Genomic DNA, 21512 nt, shown 5'->3' with positions numbered 1-21512 from the left:
AGTAAAGGTAAGAACGGAGAGAAAAAAAGATGAACAGATCATTACCGTCTATCTGTGTGTCGCTATGGAGGAGATCACGTATTGTCGTTATTAAAAAAGGACTGAACTGTGAATTAAAGTGGCAATAGAAGATATATATTTTGGATTAATTTATCATTATGTAGAGAATGTTGACTGCCCAGTGATGGAGCTGGAATAATGACACCATGTGAGATCACATCACTCCTGCATTAGCTGCTCTGCACTGGCTCCCTTTAAAATCAAGAATCACATTTAAAATTCTTCTCCTCACCTACAAAGCCTTGATTGGTGATGCTCCATCATATCTTAAGGAGCTTGTAGTACCATATTGCCCCACTAGAGAGCTGCGCTCACTAAATGCGGGACTACTTGTGGTTCCTAGAGTCTTAAAAAGTAGAATGGGAGCCAGAGCCTTTAGTTATCAAGCGCCTCTTTTATGGAACCAGCTTCCACCTTCAGTCCGGGAGGCAGACACAGTCACCTCATTTAAGAGTCGACTCAAGACTTTCCTCTTTGACAGAGCTTATAGTTAGGGCTGAATCAGGTTCACCTGGTCCAGCCCCTTGATATGCTGCTATAGGCTTATAGGCTGCTGGGGGACGTTTAGGATACACTGAGCACCTGTATCCTCTTCTCTCTCTCTCTCTCCTTATGGATGAATTCACATCTCTTGATTGCACATTACTAACTCTACTTCTTCCTCCATGGCCTTGCTGATGCTTTTTGATAGTTTTTTTTCTCCTGTATTTTTCTATATATTATTCAAGAATATTACTTCGCCCAACAGAATCATATATTAAAGTCACATACACAGCGGGTACAATATTTTTACAGTATGCATGTACAAACCCTGTATTTCTCGCCATGAGTGGAGTAAGCGATGAGATGAGTAACCTTGGTGGAGAAGTCTTTCCGGATGATTCCACCCATGTGATGAACCAGATTCACCAAGTTCTTCTACAAGGAAACAAAACAGCCAGCACAAGTTCAGACAAGGTGGTTTATGCTAAACATTTTAGTCTGCCAATTACCTTTTCTTTATCGCTATTAATCTTTTTTCCCACATAGTTGATTAGTCCCCTGTATACTTTTGATATGCATTTGATTTCCCAATAGCCTATACAACAGGGTGGAAATGTGGAACAGTAACAACATTTAAATGTGTTGATGAAGTGTTCAACTTTATCACTATTTTGATGGCTGTAGTTTGCAATGCTGTTGAATTGTATTGCATTTAGTGACAAGACAAAAGAGGGCATCTCAACTAAATAGATTAAAGTAGTCCACCAACCTCTCTAAGAATTGAGATGCTTCTAAGCAGCACCGTGAAATGTGAAAATGGAGAGAAGTGAACAAGGAGCTGATCTCCAGTCCTCACTGGATATTAAGATGTCATAACACACAGTACAATAATACACTGTTGTTGTCTTGCTGCTTCTTCTTACATACTCTTCTACCTACAATTGACAGTCAAAATATGTTCTGTTTTAAGTTCCATATTCTACAATGCTATACCCTGCTTCGTGGCGTTGCTAGACTACCAATTACAATCAGTTTTACACAGTCCCCCATATTTTCAGTGGTTCAGAAGTCATTGGACAATTGTCTAAGAAATAGTTTGATGGCCAAGTGTGGCCTATTCCCTCATTATTTCATGACAAAATAGGCAGGTAAAAAGATCTGCAGATTGAGTTTTATTTGGTAGCTGGTCCAGGGACCAAAGTGGTGTCAGTGCAAGTAAAGGAGGCCATTAAAAGCCTGTCAAACAATACAAACCTGACAGATGGCAGAAACATTAATATTGACCAAATCGAAATGATACATTCCTAAAAAGACGGAATGTACTGGCAAGCTCACCAACACCAAAAGACCGGGAAGACCACAGAGGACGTGTAAAGTAGACGTAGCAGAATTATTTTGCTTGGTGAAGATAAACCCTTCATAACCTGAATACTGAGATCAACTCCGGAGGAGGTGGGCGTGTCTTCGTCAAAGTCTACAATCAAGAGATGCCTTCATGAATCTGAATACAGAAGGTTTACAACAAGGTGCAAAACACTGGTCACACTGAAGAACAGGAAGGTCAGATTAGACTTTGGCAGAAAATATCTGTATAAGCCTAATCAGTTTTAGATGACGGTTCTTTGGAAAATGAAACCAAGATTGATGATAGAAGTAGCAGGATGAGTTTTGAGGTGTTTATGGCTTTACTGTCTGCTCAGATTCAGCCAAATGCTGCAAAACAGATTGGATGGTGCTTGATGATAAACAGATGCATAATGACCCAAAACATACAGTGAGAACAACGCAAGAGCTTCTCAAGGAAAAGAAATGCCAGAAAGGCCCACAAACAAGCAGCACCTGAAGGAGGCTGCAATGAAGGCCTGCAAAGCATCTCTAGGGAGGAAACTCAGCATTTGGTGATGACTATGGATGTAAGGATTCAGGCTACCATTGACTGCAAAGAATTTTCTAAGTATTACAAATAATCATTAGATTTACTATGTCAGTCTGTCCAATTACTTCTGAACCTCTGGAAATGTGTGGAACTGTGTAAAAATGACTAATTCCTAAACAGTTAAAGCCATCTTTGTATTATTAAAATAAAGCTGAAAGTTTACAATTCAAGCATATATTGACTTCTTTATTTTAAATCCATCGCAGTTATATAAATAGGCAAAAATGTAAAAAATTGTGTCACTTAAGGACCTGACTGTATATTCTCATATTGTCTTATTTCTAGTACGGGCAGAAACAGATGGGCAACATCTTGCTGCCTTCACTGCAAACCAGCACACGTTCAACCGGGTCATCAAGGTAAACTACGTTTCTCTGCTGGAAAAATGTAGAATGGTGGTCTAATGGTGTAATAATTAATATTAAACATTCTCAGGGCTCTCAAGTGTCATTTCGGTCTTAACCAGTGGCGTCCCTAGGCTAAAAAACCCGGGCTAAAGCCCCGGATGTTTTTTAATTAGCCCCGAATGTTAATTTAAAAAAATAAAAAATAAAGATTTGGCACACAAGTGGTTAACACCTCCAGGTCGCACGTGACGTCATTCACCCAAAGCAGCGGAGTCAGACTGGCAGCAGGCGCACGTAACAGCAAGCTGCTGTCTGAGAGTGTTTCTATGTCTACAAATTTCGCTGCTTCACTCTTCTGGGCTAAGCCCAGCGCCGCCGCTCCCATAACGCGCATCGCTCCCCCCCCCCCCCCCCCATCAACAACTCTTGCATTCTGTTGCGTTTTTTTTTAAGGTGTGGGGGATTGGGGGTGCGTGAACCCGGTCGGGATGTAGAAGGGGGTGCGTGGTCTAAAAAGTTTGGGAACCCCTGCACTACAACATGCATCCTGAAAGAAAGGTCATGGCAATGCATCTGGAATGGTGCTGCGCAAAAGACAAGTGTGTTGAAAAAAAAGGAGGCCTCTTTCTACAAAGAAGGATCAAGAACAAAGAAAGTGCCGTAATATACTCACCACTTCCTCTTTGTTCCTGAAGCCGGTGAAACACAGCGACAGGTTGAGCATTGTGGTGCAGTAGAGAGGCCGACAGGAGAACTGGAGAGACTGAAGTATAAAATAACAGTGATACTGTTAATGTCATTTTTCTCTTTTACCAATATGATTAACAATTCAGTGGAAGAGCCCTGCAAAGACGACAGCGGCATATTCAGGGCTGGACAGCGTCAACTCTTTGAACAAATGCTGCATTCACATGGTGAATCCGTCGGCTCAACGAGACAAGAATTTGGTACCGTTCTGGTGTCTTGGCCAATCATGTCCAAGCATTTTTTCGTTGAACGCCAGTAAACAGTCCGCGTGGAGCGCAAATAGGTGGAACACTTTGGTCGAAATGCATTCTGGGAAGCAAACTATCATCTCACAAAGCTTTTTATTCTTTAAAATTGACTTCGAAACTGGCTGCTTGTGAAACTATTTGCTGGTAGATGTCCCTCAAGTTGCTAATCAGACTAACAGAGCACGGAAAAGGAAGACTTGGTGCGGACAATGTCACAAATATGGCCCTCCCCTCTGGAGCCTTTTCTGTCTGCAGACTGATATCTAATTGGTACTGAGGTTGCAGTGACCTTTGACCACCAATATCCAACTATTCCTCGAGTCCAGGTTGATATTTTTGATTTTTAAGAAAGTCCTTCATGATGAAACCAAGTGTTTGCGTCACGTCTACAATTCAGTTCACTTGAACACTCCCTCTCCCTACTTCCTTTCTCTCTCTTCCTTCCTCCCAGGGAGAGTACAGTACATGGATGGATAAATAAATACTCTGCCAAAAATTCTCAATTTAGACTCAAATGACACAGTGGCAGTACTAGTTATTACCACTGTAGCTGACTGGAGGAATCTTTCTCTATCTCTCTCTCTCGGGAACACATTATTGGCACTGATTGATTCAATGTGAAATGTAATTTGTTAAGTACGGTACCCAACACTATAATAATAAACAGATATGTTATGTGTATAAATAATAATATTAGTAGTATTATGTTCCTGTAAAAAGGGCTTGGAAAATTAAGTTGGCAACAGTATGTTGCATGCTTCACAGATTTAAGATGAATCGTGACTCCAACACCTCATCATGGTCTGATGAAGGCCATTGGTGAACAACTGCTAAATGGCCTGAGACCATTGGTCCAGTAATCGAGACACACATCTCTCTGATGCTCTGCAGTCACACACTGCGTGTGCCGTCCTCAGCTGCCAAATGTGCAGAGCGCTCTGTCTTGTTGAAAGAAGCCAGTCGGGCATATTGTTCATCTTCCACATTGGCATCCGATGTGAAGTCTCTGTCAGAGACAGCACAGCAGGCGGCAGCCCCCGTTCATCATTCTGATGCAAAGCCAGGACGTATTCTTTGCATTCCGATTACTCAAATCAAGATAAATCTCGGGCCCGTCTCTGGTGAGTCCTCCCCACATGACAAACCGGTCACATATGTCAGAGGGAAGCTGCAAGTTCTTTGTTTGAAGTCAATGTTGATAAGGTCTGAGACGCCATGCTTAGACCAAAGTGGGGAAGTTATTCAAAGTAATTTAATCAGTCCTTGATTACATCCTGTTGGGGAAACGAGTCCGTGACACATTTTATGCCCCAGAGAAAAACATGAATCACTTACTTCCTCCTTGGAAGCACAGTGCAGCACGACGGGAGGCCCCACAATGCGGTTGTCGTGTTTGTAGAGGTAGTTGTAGTCGGGAGAATCAAAGTCGGTGAGGACAAACACCGTCTCGAAATCGGTGTTCTCTCCATCTCCAAACTCCTTGACGTTGTCCGTCATTATGTACGGGGTATTGATTTCCTGAATAGGAGGAATAACATGAAGTAGTAATGAAGCAGTGCTTGGCACACTGCGGAAGGAAATGTCATAATGAATCAGCAAAGTAAGAGAGGTTTGTTAGCCTGGCTAGTGAGGCTGCTGATCCGTTTTTACTTTTGATTAATAAGAATAATATGGAAACACCCAAACTATTTAAAGACCAAATATGTTCATTGTGTGATTACTGTCCTGGTTCCTCACTGACATGTAAGGCAGAAAGTACACCGCGTCACAATAATCCAACCATGACTGATAAGGAGGACATATTTAGAGCCAGTGAGTTCCAAAAGTAATTTCAATTAGATTTTTCCTGAAACGGTCAGTTCTTAATTCAGAAAGATGGAAGTGTAGAAAAGACTTCACTACCCCGTCATTCTACACATACAGTAGGCAGCATTGTGTTCCATCTCTGTTGCACACGGAGACCATGCTTAGTGCTGCATGAAAACAATCAGTCCTGCCCTCTCAGAAGAGAGAATGTGTTACTCGGAATCTGAATAGAATTGTCTGAACCTATGGCTTCAACAACAGAGCAAACTGCCGGGACGCTTATGGGTAGAGCTGGCAGCCCAGGAGGGGTGAAATGACTCGTGATGCCTGTAAATCAGCCCATAAAACAAATGACACAAGACAAAGTGAAGAGGCATCGGCGGAGTGACTGACACACACACACTCACTCACACACACACTCAATTAGAATTCCATGTGTTAATGTTAGGATCCACATTGCTTCAGACGCCTGTATGAGTAATTTAACATTTTGGGAAATGCACTTATTTGCTTTCTCTCTGAAAAGGTGAGATGATCAGATTAATATCCATATCATACACTAGCTTAGCATAAGACCTGAAGGGTATACAGTGAGCCTGGCTCTTTCCAGTGTTAAAAAATACCTCCAACAACCTTCCTACAGCGCACTAGTAAATGTCTCATCTGTTCAAGAACAGAAGTGTATAATTGTAAATGCCACATCTAGACTGACACCGTATCTTCTCATCTCACTCTCAAAGAGAAAGCTAATGTATATGTTTCGCTCAATGCTAAAGCATTTATTTAACAGGAGAGGACACCAAAGCTTCAGCTGTATTGCTTTTGAACGCAGTCCAAGGCATCTCACATCGAATGTGTTGGGTGCAAACAGCTTTACATGCTGGAAGTTGCCCATTTAAAAAGCCCATTTCTACATGCCATTAAGCCTTTTAAATAACTCCTCAGCCCAGAAACTTGCATTGACATTTGAGTTCAATCCATCTCTGTTACGGAGCGATCCAGGTATTAAATCACATACAATTAAATATGCACCTACAAATCAATTCACCATCAGTGAGTTGGCCATGCACAATGATTGAGTGAGTACCCCGTGTGAATTAAGACTCATGCGGCACTTCCCCCAGTCCCCATCAAAGTGTCAGGCGGTCACACAGAGAGGCAGACACTGTACTGTACCATATTGACTATAGATTTTATCATCATTTTCTCCTCGGAGCCCGCCTCGCCTTGTCTTATCTTTACCACCGGTACCTCCATTATTCTGATAGCCTGTAAAATACAACCAGCAGGAAGTGGATGTCAAACACTGGCATTTGAGAGGAGATAGGGAAATAAAAAAGGGGAAGGACAGAGTGTTGAGAGAGAGAATGAGAAAGAAAGAAGGTGCAAGCCAGAGACAAATTCTTTCAAATAAACCCACATAACGACAAAATTGAGGAAGGTGAGGAGGAGATGGGGCGGGGTCCGTGTTCTTGCAAAGTCAAAAGACAGGGACTTCAAACAAGTACAAAGCATCACAGGGGGTAGGCTGGGAGGAGAAATGTCTCTGAAAAATTAATATAAAAGTTCTAAGCCCTCAGGGAGGCAGGAAAAGACAGGTACAGAAGGAAGAAGGGGGCATGAAGAAATAGGAGGGGGGGCTCTTTCTGTGGGTTGCATGAGCGATGGCGGCAGGCAATCGGGAGAACTCTGATGGAGCTGTCGGCAGATGTCTTTGGATGTGGCCGCGCTGCAGATTGGCAGGGAGGAATAGATGAGTTAAGCAGGAAGCCTTCACAAGTGACAGGACTCAGGAGACTTGGGAAAGAAGTCTTTCTTGCAGCACTTAGTCTGCCGCCACGCCTCCAAATCACCTTCACAAGGCGCTACTCAAAGACAGACAACTACGCTGTTTACTGTAGCGGACACAAACACGCACTGGAAGTCACTTCATATCGCTCTGAAGAAGTGGACACATTGACAGGATTTCATGTTTTGATAGCCTGATGGGATGCATTGTGTTTTGTTAAAGGGAAATGTAACATTAACCCAGGGCTTTGTTGCTTCTGTAGTCCGACCTGTATGTAAACGGTTAATTGCAGACAGTCACCTCATTGAAGAGTAGACTTAAGACTTTCCTCTTTAATAGTTCTTATAGTTAGAGCTGAAACAGGGCTGCCCTGGTTCAGCCTTGAGATATGCTGCGATAGGCTTTTGGGGAAGTTTTAGGATACACTGAGCTCCTCTCTCTTCTCTCTCCTTTTCTCTCTCTCTCCTTATGGACAAATGTTTCTCTTTTAATTGCACATTACTAACTCTACTTCTTCCCCGGAGTCTTTGTGCCTTCTTGCCTCATCGGGTCCATTGGACCTGGTTGTGTCTGTAGCTGGTCCTGCCTACTGGATCCTGACTCCTTGCCCCTGCTTCATGGATCCAGCCCCTGGCCTGGACCTGGCTCCTTTCCAAAGGCCCCGCCTCCTTCTCTGCGCCTCCTGCCTCAAGGACCTGGCCTCATTGGTCCGTGGCCCAGCCTCGAGCCATGGCCTAGCTGTTGTCTGAATAAGTGATAATGACTAAGACCTTTACGAAACACTTAGTATTCCAAAGGCAAGAAAAAGTCACCAAATACAATGTAAATAAGTGACCATCAAAGAGCAGCATGGTATCAATGTGTTTAATTTGAACATTTATTAAATCCAGGAGTTTGAAGTAAACATTGTCAAAGAATTGAGGGACTTATGACCCAATAAAACTTCTTAACACTAGCTCTAAGCAGCTTAAAAGTCATCAGTTAAACTACTAATGCCAAGATTTATTTAAGATGTATTAATTTATTTAAGATCCTTTTATTTATCTGATGAAATGAAAGCCAATTAATTTCCTGATAATGTTAATATGCCATTTAGTATTTTGTCCAGTTAAGTTGACATCCATTGGTTGAAATATTATTTTTCTGAAAAGTGGATATAAATTCCTTCCATGACCAGATAATATATTTCCTGATAACCGACAGTATCATTTCGAAAGTACCGTGTTGGAGTCTTGCGTATAATTATATCTAATTAAATCTCCTCATTCATCATGATTATGAGCAAACTGGCCGTGATCATTTTCTTCTGCCTCTCTTGTTAAGCGCACACAGACGCGTGATGAAAAGTCCTCTAAGCTAAGTGGAGTTGTGTGGTAGCTGATAATCTCTGATGGGCTGCTATGCTAGGAGACGAGAAAAGCCTGTGATACAAACACAGCAGCTACAGCCAGCAGCTGTTACCATGAACCACTCATCACTGCCAAAACTACACTTTAATACTGTGGGTTGTGAAGGCTCTACAAGCATCCAAATACAGGAACCTGGACTCCTGTATTACTGTGTCTTATCTCCCCAGACAGGCATGTGTGTGTCTGTGTGCGTGTAGTTTTACAAAAGTGTTTGCGCACTTCTCCATCAAATAAACAGTCTTTGTCACACATTTTGACAATATTACTCAATTATAAAAAATTATGCTGTTTCTTTTGGACAAACTAAGTCTCCATGTACTTACTTACGTAAGTCGAGAGCCAATTAACCGAGCCACTCGACTCTGCATACCGCAGCTTTAAAAAAATAAATTAAACAAATTGGAAAAAATAGAACAATGCAATTCATGTCATCTTGAGAAACTTGCGAGAATATCGAAGTGAAAACCCCAGCACAGTGTCGCCAACCCTTTCCAATGAAAGTAGCTCTAGAGCCCGATTAGTCAGACCTTCCTCCAAAACACTGCTTGGGTAGAATACACGCAGGCAGGTAGTGCGTCCAATCATTACAATCAGGCCGTATTAAATGATTGGATGGGCTTATTACAATCCTGAAAACGCCACAGGTACCACTTTCTTTTCCCTTAGAGCATGTAATTCAATGATTGCCGTCTTGTTGGAACAAGAATTGTGAACAACTATTTTTTTTGTTTTTTAACAAGAAACTACAATGTCTGTGTGGTATTATTTTCATCTGGAAAGTAAAATAAGCCTCTCTCACCATCATTGGTGTCATGTTGGGCCACAGAATGGATTTTTCAATACTGTCTTTATCGTGATTAACGCACACACGTTTTGGTTTTCACTAGGTTACCAATTCAGAATCAATCATATTACATTTACATTATGAGGCAGGATATTCCACCCAAAACACATGGGAGGCAAATACCCAATTGTCCTTATTTGGAGCCAATAAAAACAATCTTTTTTTCTATATACAAGTTTAAACTTGCATTGCCATAATAGATATAATACCGTCACCGCAAAAGCCCATCCCTTATATTCGTATTTACAGACACACAAACTTACTGCCTGATTTGTTGACTTATTGTTGCAGCACTAGTTTGAGTGTTATTATTTTCAGTGTTTTAATGTTTCACTTTGGTGGTATTACTTTTTTATAAGCTCTTATCAGATTATTTATGTCGCTATATATGACTGCATTTCCGGAATCATTGCTACACCTGCTGACAGACAGCAAGTTACACTACTATGTACTGCAGAAATCCTGAACATGCAACTCCATGTCAATGATGTTAGAGGAAAAAAACATCTTAATGTACATCCACAGGTTATTGTCACATTATGTGCTGCTTCAGATGCATCAAGGGCAAAAAGTGTTCATCTATGGACAGTTTTCACCTAGACAAAGAAGGACCGACCTTCCAAACAGAATGTATGTGTCCTACTTGTCCAACAGAGAACAGCCGTGATAATGACAAGCTCGGATAGTGGAGGCCTGCCACCTTAATGGAGGCCATTGGTACTTCAGGGTGAATAGAGATTGATGTACCTGCAGTGCTTTGACCAGTGCTCCATTTCTGCCCGCTGCTCCCACAAGAACAACCCTCGTCTCCACTTTTGGCAGCATATCTGACAGGGGAAAAAAGCAACAAATAAACAGTGAACACGGTGGTAAAGGGAAGGGAAACGCGCACACACACAAACCTCAAGGAGTAGGTCGTCTCTGGGAGACGAGAATGTATGTTTTTCAGCCAGGAGTTTTAGCCCCACAAAACATCATTGATCAAGAGGCAAGAGAGAAGGGGAGCATAGAAATTAGAGAGAGGAGGATTGATATCAGAGTAAAGTATAGTGCCACTACATGTTCCCAGTAGAACAAGGGATGGGCATATAAAGCAAAAATACTATTCAATGTTCTCTGAGATCTAAGGCTGCACTGATCCTTCTTTATCAGTCCTGATACCAATACCAGGTCTTAAGATATTGTTGGTACTGAGCACCTTCTCGCCTGGCAAGTGAAAAAAAACTATAAGTGTAGTGGCATTATTCGACAGGGAAATCATCTTGGGGTTTTTTTACACACAAAGTGAAACTGGAGTTTTATATATCAATTATTTCCTGCATTTGACCCATCCTTAGTTATTTAGGAGCAGTGGGCTGCAGTGAAGCACCCAGGGAAATGGGGGTTCAGTGTCTTGCTCAAGAACACTTCAACATGCAACTAGTGGGGATAGCGGAAATTGAACCGGGTACCTTGTGGTAACGGGAGGACCACTCTCCCCACTGAGCTACAGCAGAAAAAAATATGGGTTGAGATATCGCGAGAAAGGAGGGAGAGAAGACAAAATAGTAGCAGATGCAAACTGACCTTCCCCGTCGTCATATGACATGCCCAGAAATAAATGGTCCTTGGTGGTTTCTGCGATCCTCGAATCATAGACCGAAGTGTCCACCAACAGACTCCGGGCTGTCCCCAAAGTCAGTATGCTGCTGTCAGCCATGCCGAGGACTTGTGGAGGCACCGAACTGTCCCAGCCATCACAAGTTGCAGGGAATGAACAGAGAGACACACAGGGAGAAGCCAGCAAGGCAGAGAGGAATGAGACAGCAGATCAACAAGGAAGAAGATGAGAAGAACTGTCAAACTAAAGGCCAGAGACTCAAGTTGGCATGACTTCAAATGCTAAATACTGCCCAAGTGTGACATCTCAGCAACATATGTAGACCGTGATAACGTTGGTAAAACTAGGCGAGGAGGATACAACGGTGTTGGTTAGCGAACAGCATAGTGCGTCCTGGGCCCAATTAAAAGTCAGTTACAGTGGCCTAAAACTTTCTGCTGCAATCGACACTAAAAAAGGCAAACAATGCCGTGGTAAAAACGTGTAACAAGCTCACAACGGACACTTTTCCTTTCTTTTACAAACACGTTAGCCAGATTATGGAGAATAAACATAGTTGACAACTTTTCTCTCCTTCCCGTGTTTCATAAGATGTTCACTGTGTAACATAGTGGGAAGAATGTCTCAACTATGAGGCCAGCAGTGGTCATTAGCTTACAGAAGACATTATTTAAACGTCGGCTGCCTTCACCAGAGGTTAGCTTAGCGTTACATTATTGAGCTTTATTTTTAACAGCACAGCTAAAACTAGCTAAAATTGAACCAAACTTACCGGCTGTTCCGGCGGCTGGTGCCCGAGAGAAGGGACTAACAGAAAGGTAGCGAGAGGAGCGACACTGCCGTTAGCGGCCGAGCTAGCTTTAACTAGTTCAATACGCTCTCTGGCTAACGGAGCTAGCTACCGAGCGAGTAAGTCAACAATACAATAAATAATGTCGGAGAACTCCTCTTCGGTCCAAAATACTCAGAAAAGAAGGACACTATCTCCGTTAAATCTCAAGTCTGGTGTGGACGCATGTTGCTCATTATACTTAAAAATAGTTCAAATTGTCGAAATGTGGCTGCTTTCGTTTGTTGACAGCTAACTACGCTACTTCATAGTTGTCCCAAGTAGGTGTCCGCCTGCTCTTAGAGCTCATTTCAAAAAGCAAGGCAAACAACGGTGCTGCGCGGTGATTGGGCAAAAGTGACGGAAAGCCAGCGGCTTCCGACTGGCGCGGCCGCTGATTGGTCTGTTCATTCAAATCACGACGCGCACTACGTTTGCTGCCCAGACTTGCAGCATTCACGGACCGTCGGAAATATGTTATTACTTTCCCAGAAGAAAAAACAACATGGATTATTGGTATATCGAAACTTTGTTTCTGACAGCATTCAACGTACTGGGATAATCTGTGCCCAGTAGCATCACTCATATATTTCCAATGCATTTTATTTACAACAAATTAAAACACGAGTAGCACATACATTTAGAAATGTGATCTAATAAAGGGAAAGGGAAAATATTAACCATGTATGCTGGTTATATTGCTAGTAATTAGGATGAAGTAAACACCTGTTGAGTATTTTAACATTAAATTGTCTGCTTGTGTTCAATTTTTTTTTTTTTATTCAGCGGGTCCACCAGATCCATGAACACTAGCTGATTAACAAACATATGAACACCATTCAAGGGTTAAATAAAATATATATATATAGCATAATTAAATAACTATTTTTAAAATAATAATTTTCTTTTGCTTTTGCTTTTCATTTTGTGTAATGCAACTACTATTTGATTTCAATATCCATTTAGATTAGTAGAAGTCCAGCAAATAAGCAAACGAATAGAAATAACTCAATGTACTTGCCTGTTGCAAAATGGTGGCTTTCAAATGGCCTACACTGAAACTGTTTTGGGTATATTTCTATGTTATTGTTTTAGGAACAATAAAAGAATAATTTAACATAAGAAGTTTTCTGTAGGGGTCTATTCTCTACAAATACAACCGTGCATTTGTTCACATTCCTCAGTAAAACTACACATGCTGACCCGAAAATCTAATAAATATATATGTTTTAATATTACAATTCTGGCCATTGCATTGATTTCCTCTTAACTAATGAATGGAACTGTACTTGTACAATGCTTTTCTAGTCCTCTGACAAGTCAAAGAACTTTAACACTACATGATGTTTATAGTTCGGGCTGAATCAGGTTCACCTGGTCCAGCCCCTAGATATGCTGCTATAGGCTTGTAGCTGCTGGGGGACGTTTTTAGAGTAAATTTAGAGTTAGTGCTGCTGGCTAATTTCATTGGATCATTTACTAATCTAGTTTTATTTTGTTTCTTAAAGATGCCCTATTATGCTTTTCCTTTTTGCCCTCTTTCCTTCACTGTTATTTGGATGGAGGAAGTATAGCATGAACCAATGACACATACCACAGCATTTATAGCCTAAACTAGTTTAGAATGACCGTCCCTAGAATGTGGATTATTATACTGACACCTCTATTCAGTAAAGAATGTCTTCCATATTATGTTTACATATTTATTTCTGCAATACACATTTGAGCCTATTAGTTAGTCTGTTAACTCCAACTAAATGCATGTATTATTAGAGGGCAAGAACACTTATGCAAGACTACTCTAAAGACTTCACTCGGTCATCCCACACAAACTCTGTGAACAACTCCTCACTCTTGGTCTGACACCCGCCCTCGTTAACATGTGTATTTAGCTCATGCGTCAGTTGGGATTTATTGAATATGTATCTTTTCTCAATGGCTGGTTTACCGTTTCAGATAAAGCAATGTGGAAATGGCAGTAAAGATGGTCAGAAATGTTTATTCACTCACTGTGCGGAAGTCTTTGGAACAATTGTTATATAAGGTCAAATGAGGGATTGTTGTAGTGCTGAGAACAATAAAGGTAAAAGATAAAACAAAATGAACATCAAAACAACAAAAATATTAAATTTACAAATGTAAACAGATGCTGGACTTTTGTCAAGGGCACCGCTGTTCGAGTCCCATGTGAGTAAACGTTGACAGTTTATCACATCAGTCGTTAGTTATGTGAGTTACTTAAGTTAACTTGAACCAATTCAATTAAACTGCACTTTTGTTGTCCAATGTAGAACCCTCTCAATGGTAAAGGATAAATACACTGCATTCATTTAGTGCTTTTCTACTTTTAGAAACCCCTCAAAGCACTTTACAACACAAACCAGCATTCACCCATTTCACTCACTGGTGATTGCGTTACTCCAAAAACATTCTCATGCACAAACCAATGGCAGCCATCAGGAGCAATTTGGGGTTCAGTATCTTGGCCAAGGACTCACCAACATGTCGGCTGTGAGGGCCAGGGATTGAACCATTGACCTTCTGATTGGTGGTTGCGGAGCCACAGAACTATTAACATTTAACATAGTGTTAACATGCTGTCAGTCCAGGATGGTCTGGCTCACATTGTGGTTCTCAACAGGTTCTAAGTACAGTCTGTACAGTGACCATTTTCTTCAGAAAAAAGATCTAACTCCACCTCTTCCTGCTGTCCAAAATGAAGGGACACTCCTGCTAAAAAGTGTCTCCATTGACCCTTGCAGTCCCTAAATAATTGTCATCCATGGCTTCCTTTAACCTGACCCAGATCCCAGTGCCATGCCAACTACCTCATTTGCATACTGATATGCAATCACAATACAGATGGAAGAATCTCAAGTGTAATGAGGTCTTATTTCCGAAGCAGCTAAATGTTACCGTGCATACTTTTTCAGGATAACATGGTTGTGCCCCAGTGGCTGTTCAACTTTAGGAATAATGAGCTGAGGATGTTTTGAAATGAATCTCTTTCCCCAGACTGTAATCTGCTACAGAATCCTGTTTTTCATGCACAAAAATGTCTAATAAAGGAGCAGCAGGCTGGAATGACCTGAGTTTGAAGAGTCTCTCATCTTTCAGTCCTTGTGAAGACGTTGGCTTCAACAATAGATATCCAACATCTGTCACATTGCACACAAAAGCACGTACACACAATGACGCAATCAAGCACACACAAAGTTAAAAAGACAGAAATACAAACAGCGGTCCTTTGGGTAGCAGCGTGTGCTCTGGAGGGCAGTGGAGACATTCATTTCCAGCGATTCCTTTTTGCTTTTCTTCTTTTCCTTTGACTGCTGTGAAATCCTTAGTATGCTTGTCGCCTCCCTTCCTGTGGCTGTCGGACTGCTCCTTCAGTCATCTTACGGACACACGCACACACAATCTCTGCCTGTCTTTCTGTATTCAGCCCTCAGGAAGTTCTCTGTGCGGAACAAAGCTTTGTCAAGACCTTATCTCCCCTCTCTCCTGCTTTGTCCTTCCCCAAGTCTTTAGAGTTCGGACTCAGGCCTCTGCTCCTTGATGCTCAGTCACCAAACACAGACACATATGAATACACACAAAGGTGACGGGACACTATCAATTATTTAGATGCAAGCGGGTTGGTTTTGCTGTAAGCCAATGCAAGCAATCATGGATTTCTGTGTGATTGGCCCGCTACGGCAGCAGCTCCAACCCATTCAGCAGGGATGTGCACGGTCAGGACAGCGGGGGTTAAAACCACTCAGAACGTCAGTGGTACCAAATCCTGAGCATCAGTGATGTTGGAGTCAAGAGGAGCCTGAGAAGAGCTAAAGGATATGAAAAGACACACCCAGTCACAAGCTGTTCACCTGCTGCCGCCTGGAGAGAGATACCAGCAGACTTCTTTCCTCTGGCTGTGAGACTTCTTCATTCATCCTCCACCCTCCATAGAGGATATGTTCTTTTGTGCTTGTTTTTTGGGGTTTTTTGTTAAGAAAAATTGATAAACTCTGTAGTACAATGATATTAAAATAACCTTGTAAATTATAAACTTGTAAAGGTACTGGTATTAGTACTAGCATCGGACTTTTCCAGACAATACCCAGCGCTAAGGCTACAAAGTGTCTCCATTCTCAGGATCATACCAAGGTTTGGGTTTAATTGCATTTACAAATGTTTCAATCAATACCTTCAATAATATAAGAGAACTAATGAGGGCTCAATCATCTACAGTTTGTATTGAACTCTGACCTGTGGTGTATAATTGTTCAGGATGTTTTCCTTTAGAGACCTAAACAAAGAAACCTTTTCAGAAACTCTGTCTCTATCCTCCGAGATCAGTGCCGATTCTTCACAAACACAACTTGTTTATCAAGTTTTGAGGGTTATTGCGACATCTGTCTGTGTCTGAAACGCTCTGACTACATATTCATCATGTTACTTTCTCAACCGCTCTCTCTGCTCCTTGGCCAGACTGACTAAACAACCCTCTGGCTTCTCCATAAATACTCGACTGTCATTGAGGTTCAGAATTTAGAGTCGCTCAAAACATAAACATACATTATGAACCGTACATATGTCATTTTGTCACAGACATGTCGGACTAGATTTGCTTTCCTCTTGGAAAAAGTGACAAACAACCTTTCTGTGAATATGTTGCTGTCTTGAAAAGGGTAAACTGAATGCCAGCTTGTTTGTACAGCAGGTGACTGGCCTCTGACAGGAAAAGACTGCAATTGTAGTCAAATAATTTCAATTGGTTACTAAAAATCGACATATTGCAAGTCAAGTTTCATTGCGATGCCTCCTGTCTGGTGGGCCAGCTACCTGCAATACCCCCCCCCCCCTCTTCCTCCTTCTGTTCTAACATGGATTGTGTAGGAGGTGGGATGAAAACCACTAACTTTGAGGTTGAAGGACAATCTGCTCTATATCCTCTTAGTCAGTCAGCCTCAGCATCCAGATAGAAGGGCAGCCTTATCTCATCTCTATGTGGACCAATCAAAGCTCTTAAACACGACGTGTAATCTTTCTCCCAATTATACACTGATGTGAGGAGCTACAATGCAAGGTGCCACCTGCCCATCAGGACTAACTAACGTTCATACACCGCAGGCGCAGCTACGGGAGCAATTTTGGGGATAAGTGTCTAAGTGTCAGCTATGATTTCCTCTCATGAATATGGGCGGTAGACAGATAACTCCCTGGATCGGACTCTGGCTGCAAATTATGTCAAAAGTGGAAGATGGAAGCCCCTGTATCCAGGATTTTTGGGCTTCAGTTCTGTACAAAGGGAGGGATATGGGACACATATATCCACCTTTATATATACAGTCTAGTGTCCACAGCTTTTGTTTGGTTTCAGGAAGCCGTTCTATGAATTTCAGCTTCTTCTTTTTGGATGGTGGATTTTAGTTTCGCCGTGTGAAAAGCACAGTATAAAGGTTCAAGCAGCCACCACTCAGATGAACAAGTCGTAGGTAGCAAAGACACGTCATAATATATAATATATACCAAATCTGTTGGAAATCCATATAGTAGTTGTCGAGCTAAGCTGTCATGTTGTCAAATGAAATGCGTTGACGGGAGGGAGGTGTGTTGACTGCTTTTTTATTTTAAGTTTTAAAATATCCAGGTATTACACCAGGAGTTAGATAGGGGACAGTGTGAAAAGTAAGTCGTCATAAAAGAAGAAAAAAAGTAAACTTGATTTAGATTAAACATACTGTATACCGACAGAAGATCTCTGCATTTAACCCATCATCCCTATGCACAGTGGGAGGCAGGATGAAACCACTAATTTTGAGATTAAATGGCAGCCTTATCTCATCTCGATGTCAGACTGACAATCTGGAGCTTTAAAGTCTTTACAAAACACGTTTTCCCGCTTTAAATTATGTTTTTGTTTGGGTTCGGTGGAAAGCAGATAAACCAGTTAGCACCAGTCACAGACAGAGAGAATACATTATGTTTTAAGTTAAACATGTATAGCATGTTCTCTTTGCCTTGATGGAGAAGCAGATCCCGGCTGGAAAGCTAATGATGCAAACACCTGAGGAGCCACTGATCACTTATATCACAAGAGACAGACACTAGGGCTGAACATGACGCCTGCATTTCATCCCAAACGTCAACATATAGAAAAGGCTTTTACACCACAGAAGTCAGTGGTCTGCTTTTCAGAGTATGAATGGGGATCTGTCATCAACAACATCTGACACCCCCACGACAATATCATCAACACTCTTGTAAATCTTTTCTTTTCTTTATTAAAATATAATTGCCACTTTTATTTTATGATATATACATGTTTTAAATACTGTTATCTGTTTGTTGTTTACCATATTTATCTTTAAATGACGTCTCTATTATTGTTTATCTTATTTGTATTGTTTTAATGTTTTATTTTATGTTTATTGTTATGCACCTTTCACCTTCCAATAAACGATTGTGATTGTGATTCTGTTTGATCTCACTGTCATGTCGATCATGGATGTGGATTCCTTTGTTTCCTGGTGTTGTTGACACTTTTTGTGGCTGTGCTTTTCCTTCTAGAGCTCAACCACCATTTAGATCAATGCTTTATAAGACAAAAACACAGACAACAGCCAGACTGTGACCTGTCGATTACCTTGTAGCCCCGCCCTAAAGCATACCCTGCTTTATGCTCTATGTGACTCTCAATGGACCATCATTTACTTAATGAACATCGTTCTTTATTGAAGAAGACTTGAAAACAGAGATTGAGACCATAAACTCACGATTACAATGTTTACTGAGGGAATAAATAAAGAGAGGTAGAGTCATTTTCTATAGACTTCTATACAACCAGAGGAGTCGCTCCCTGCTGGACATTAGAGAGAATGCACGTTTGATCCTGTTAATCATTTCTCTCAGTCTCCCAGTCATTTGTCCAACAAGACTAATGCATTGAACCAGTAAATAATACATATATCTTACCTGATGACAGGTTTATCAGACCCCGGCTCTGTTCATGTGGTCCCACTTAAAGTAGGCCTATGAGTCTGGACTGAAGAGAGGAAGAATCAAACAGGGTCATTCAGGTCTGGACTGAAGACAGGAACTGAAGGGCTGCTTTGCTTTGGATCTATTGAAATACTCTTGCTCGGACTTTGATTATCTAATAGACACTGCCTCTCCTTACTTCTCCTTTTGTTAAAATATGGTGATTTCTCAAAGAACATCAAGTCCTGGATCAGCAATTCACTTAAATATGGTCTTATTCAGAATAAGCTGTCTTATTGCGAGCGTGTTTCCAGCTTCAAGTTCCTGGGGACCCATATCTCGGAGGACCTGTCCTGGAACACCAACACCTCCAGCCTCGTCAAGAAAGCTCACCAGCGCCTCTTCTTTCTGAGGACACTGAAGAAGAATCACCTGTCTTCAGCCATCCTGGTGAATTTCTACCGCTGTGTGATCGAGAGCATCCTTACCAACTGTGTCACAGTCTGGTACGGCAGCTGCTCTGTCGCGGAGCGCAAGAGACTGCAACGGGTGGTGAAAACTGCCCAACGTATCACAGGTACTCCACTCCCAAGCATCGAGGAGGTCCAGAAGAAACGCTGTCTGCATCGAGCTCGCGGCATCCTGAAGGACTCTTCTCACCCTGCTCACAGACTGTTCTCCCTCCTGCCCTCAGGCAGGCGCTTCAGGAGTTTACGGTCAAGGACCAGCCTTCTGAGTAACAGCTTCTTCCACAGAGCTGTTACTCTTTTGAACTCTACCCCCCTCTGATCATCATACACCACTCTATCCGCACTGTAGACACTTTATGCCATTTGTTGCACTATCGAGTTAATATGCACTGAATATTTGCACAAGTTTAGCAACCCCAGAAATATATATTTATATCTCCGCATAACCTGTATATCATGTATTTATTATGATACTTCTGTTGCACTTCTGGTTAGATGCCAAACTGCATTTCGTTGCTCTGTACTTGTACATGTGTAATGACAATAAAGTTGAATCTAATCTAATCTAATCTTATTATGATGAGGAACAATAAAAGGAGGGAGGCACGTGAACTTGTTGAAAGCTCAAATCAAGTGTGAAAGTAAAGTGAGGGATGAGTAATTAAAGGGCACGCGTTAAAGGAACCGTGTCCATGGTTAGGATGCAGAGGAGGTTTCATTTTGAGAAGCCTGATGCTGAATTGGCAGAATACTTTTATTAACTGCTGTATGATTTTACAGATGAGATTTCTATTTTAAAAAATGGCCTGCAGGCACAAACCTGATCAAAATAGATGAGGTAATTGTATATGGAAAAGTCCTGGTTTCTGAAGGCATAATGGGGGATGTGTTGTTTGATATCTTTCAGTCCTCCTCGGAACAACAGAAAGTGGCTAGCATGTGGGAGGAATCTTTTGTTGTGCCGGTGCCAAAGGTTAAGTATTAAAGCATAGGATGATCGTCTTCCTTTGGCTCTAATGTGCCTCGTTATAAAAATATAAAAATCAGATATTTTACAAACATGACATGTTGGAGTTGGACCCCTTACATTTTGCCGAGAGGGCAAAGAGAGAAATCGAGGACGTTAACTTCTATCGCGTACTGAGGCCTGTGGAGGGAAATAGGAACCATGCATGTCTTTTCTTTGGCTTTTACTTGTATTCAGCCACATGTTCTTGTACACAGGCTCTTAACTAACTCTGAATATGAATTATAGTACAGTATGTTGGCTCACTGAAGAGATATGGTAACCCGCAAGGTGGAACCATCTGAGAAACCATCATTGGAAACTTTTTGGAAAAGGGCGGGCATTTAAAAAAAATACCTGCCCTTTTCCAAAAAAAATGTTTTCTTTACACATTTGATTTGTACATCCATATATTTTTTCAAACTGTTCTTCATGTTGATTTTTGCTCACAAATGTTATAGTCTGAGCCAAGACAGAACAGCTCCACTCCTTTTGCTCCTACCTTTCACAATAAAAGCCCTAGACACACACAGCATAACTCTTTCCTCAAAAGACCTCATAAAATAGCTTACTTTAACTTTACAACCATTTTCCTCAGACAGACTGCCAATTCTCTGAATCAATGTGACCCTGGAAGCTCGTCCTGGGCCTGTGTTGCAGTACAACAAATTTGCTTTGTTGGCGGTTTGAATGGTTTTAATGTGACATTATACAGCTGTGCCATAAGATACATACTAGTACTACCCTTAATGACCTGTGTGGGGAGAGAGTGAAGTGTCATCTCAAAGACACACACTCTTGTTTTGGATCTCCACATCTACTACATGTTAAGATCCAGGAGCTTCCATCAGGGCACGAATAGATACAGATTGATCTTTGTTGCTGTTGGTTTTTTAATCTTTTAATCCAGAAATATAAATAATTACATTTAATTTCAATAGTCTCAAATCATAATTAATAAGCTGTGATGAT

The 21512-nt window shown here is 41.4% G+C and overlaps 1 protein-coding gene across 4 annotated transcripts in view; it reads right to left on the bottom strand.

Annotated features, from left to right (window-relative positions):
* The window catches only part of ect2 (epithelial cell transforming 2), a 53188-nt gene extending 40861 nt beyond the window's left edge, over positions 1–12327 (bottom strand). For 2 of the 4 annotated variants that reach the window (XM_056415068.1, XM_056415066.1), the window contains exons 1-7: positions 12042–12327; positions 11236–11393; positions 10417–10496; positions 6804–6896; positions 5157–5339; positions 3500–3589; positions 871–978 (exon numbers count right to left, since the gene is read on the bottom strand). In XM_056415068.1, the coding sequence (XP_056271043.1) occupies positions 871–978; positions 3500–3589; positions 5157–5339; positions 6804–6896; positions 10417–10496; positions 11236–11368 (687 nt within the window). In that variant the 5' untranslated portion in view covers positions 11369–11393; positions 12042–12327. The remainder of the gene's footprint in view (positions 1–870; positions 979–3499; positions 3590–5156; positions 5340–6803; positions 6897–10416; positions 10497–11235; positions 11394–12041) is intronic. The other 2 variants (XM_056415069.1, XM_056415067.1) reach the window with 1 other exon arrangement.
* Positions 12328–21512: the final 9185 nt, after the last annotated feature.

The sequence above is a fragment of the Pseudoliparis swirei genome, chromosome 5 (assembly GCF_029220125.1).
Source record: "Pseudoliparis swirei isolate HS2019 ecotype Mariana Trench chromosome 5, NWPU_hadal_v1, whole genome shotgun sequence".
NCBI classification, from domain to species: domain Eukaryota; kingdom Metazoa; phylum Chordata; class Actinopteri; order Perciformes; family Liparidae; genus Pseudoliparis; species Pseudoliparis swirei.
The sequence above is the reverse complement of the archived record's forward strand: the minus strand, read 5'-3'. Positions and strand labels throughout refer to the sequence as shown.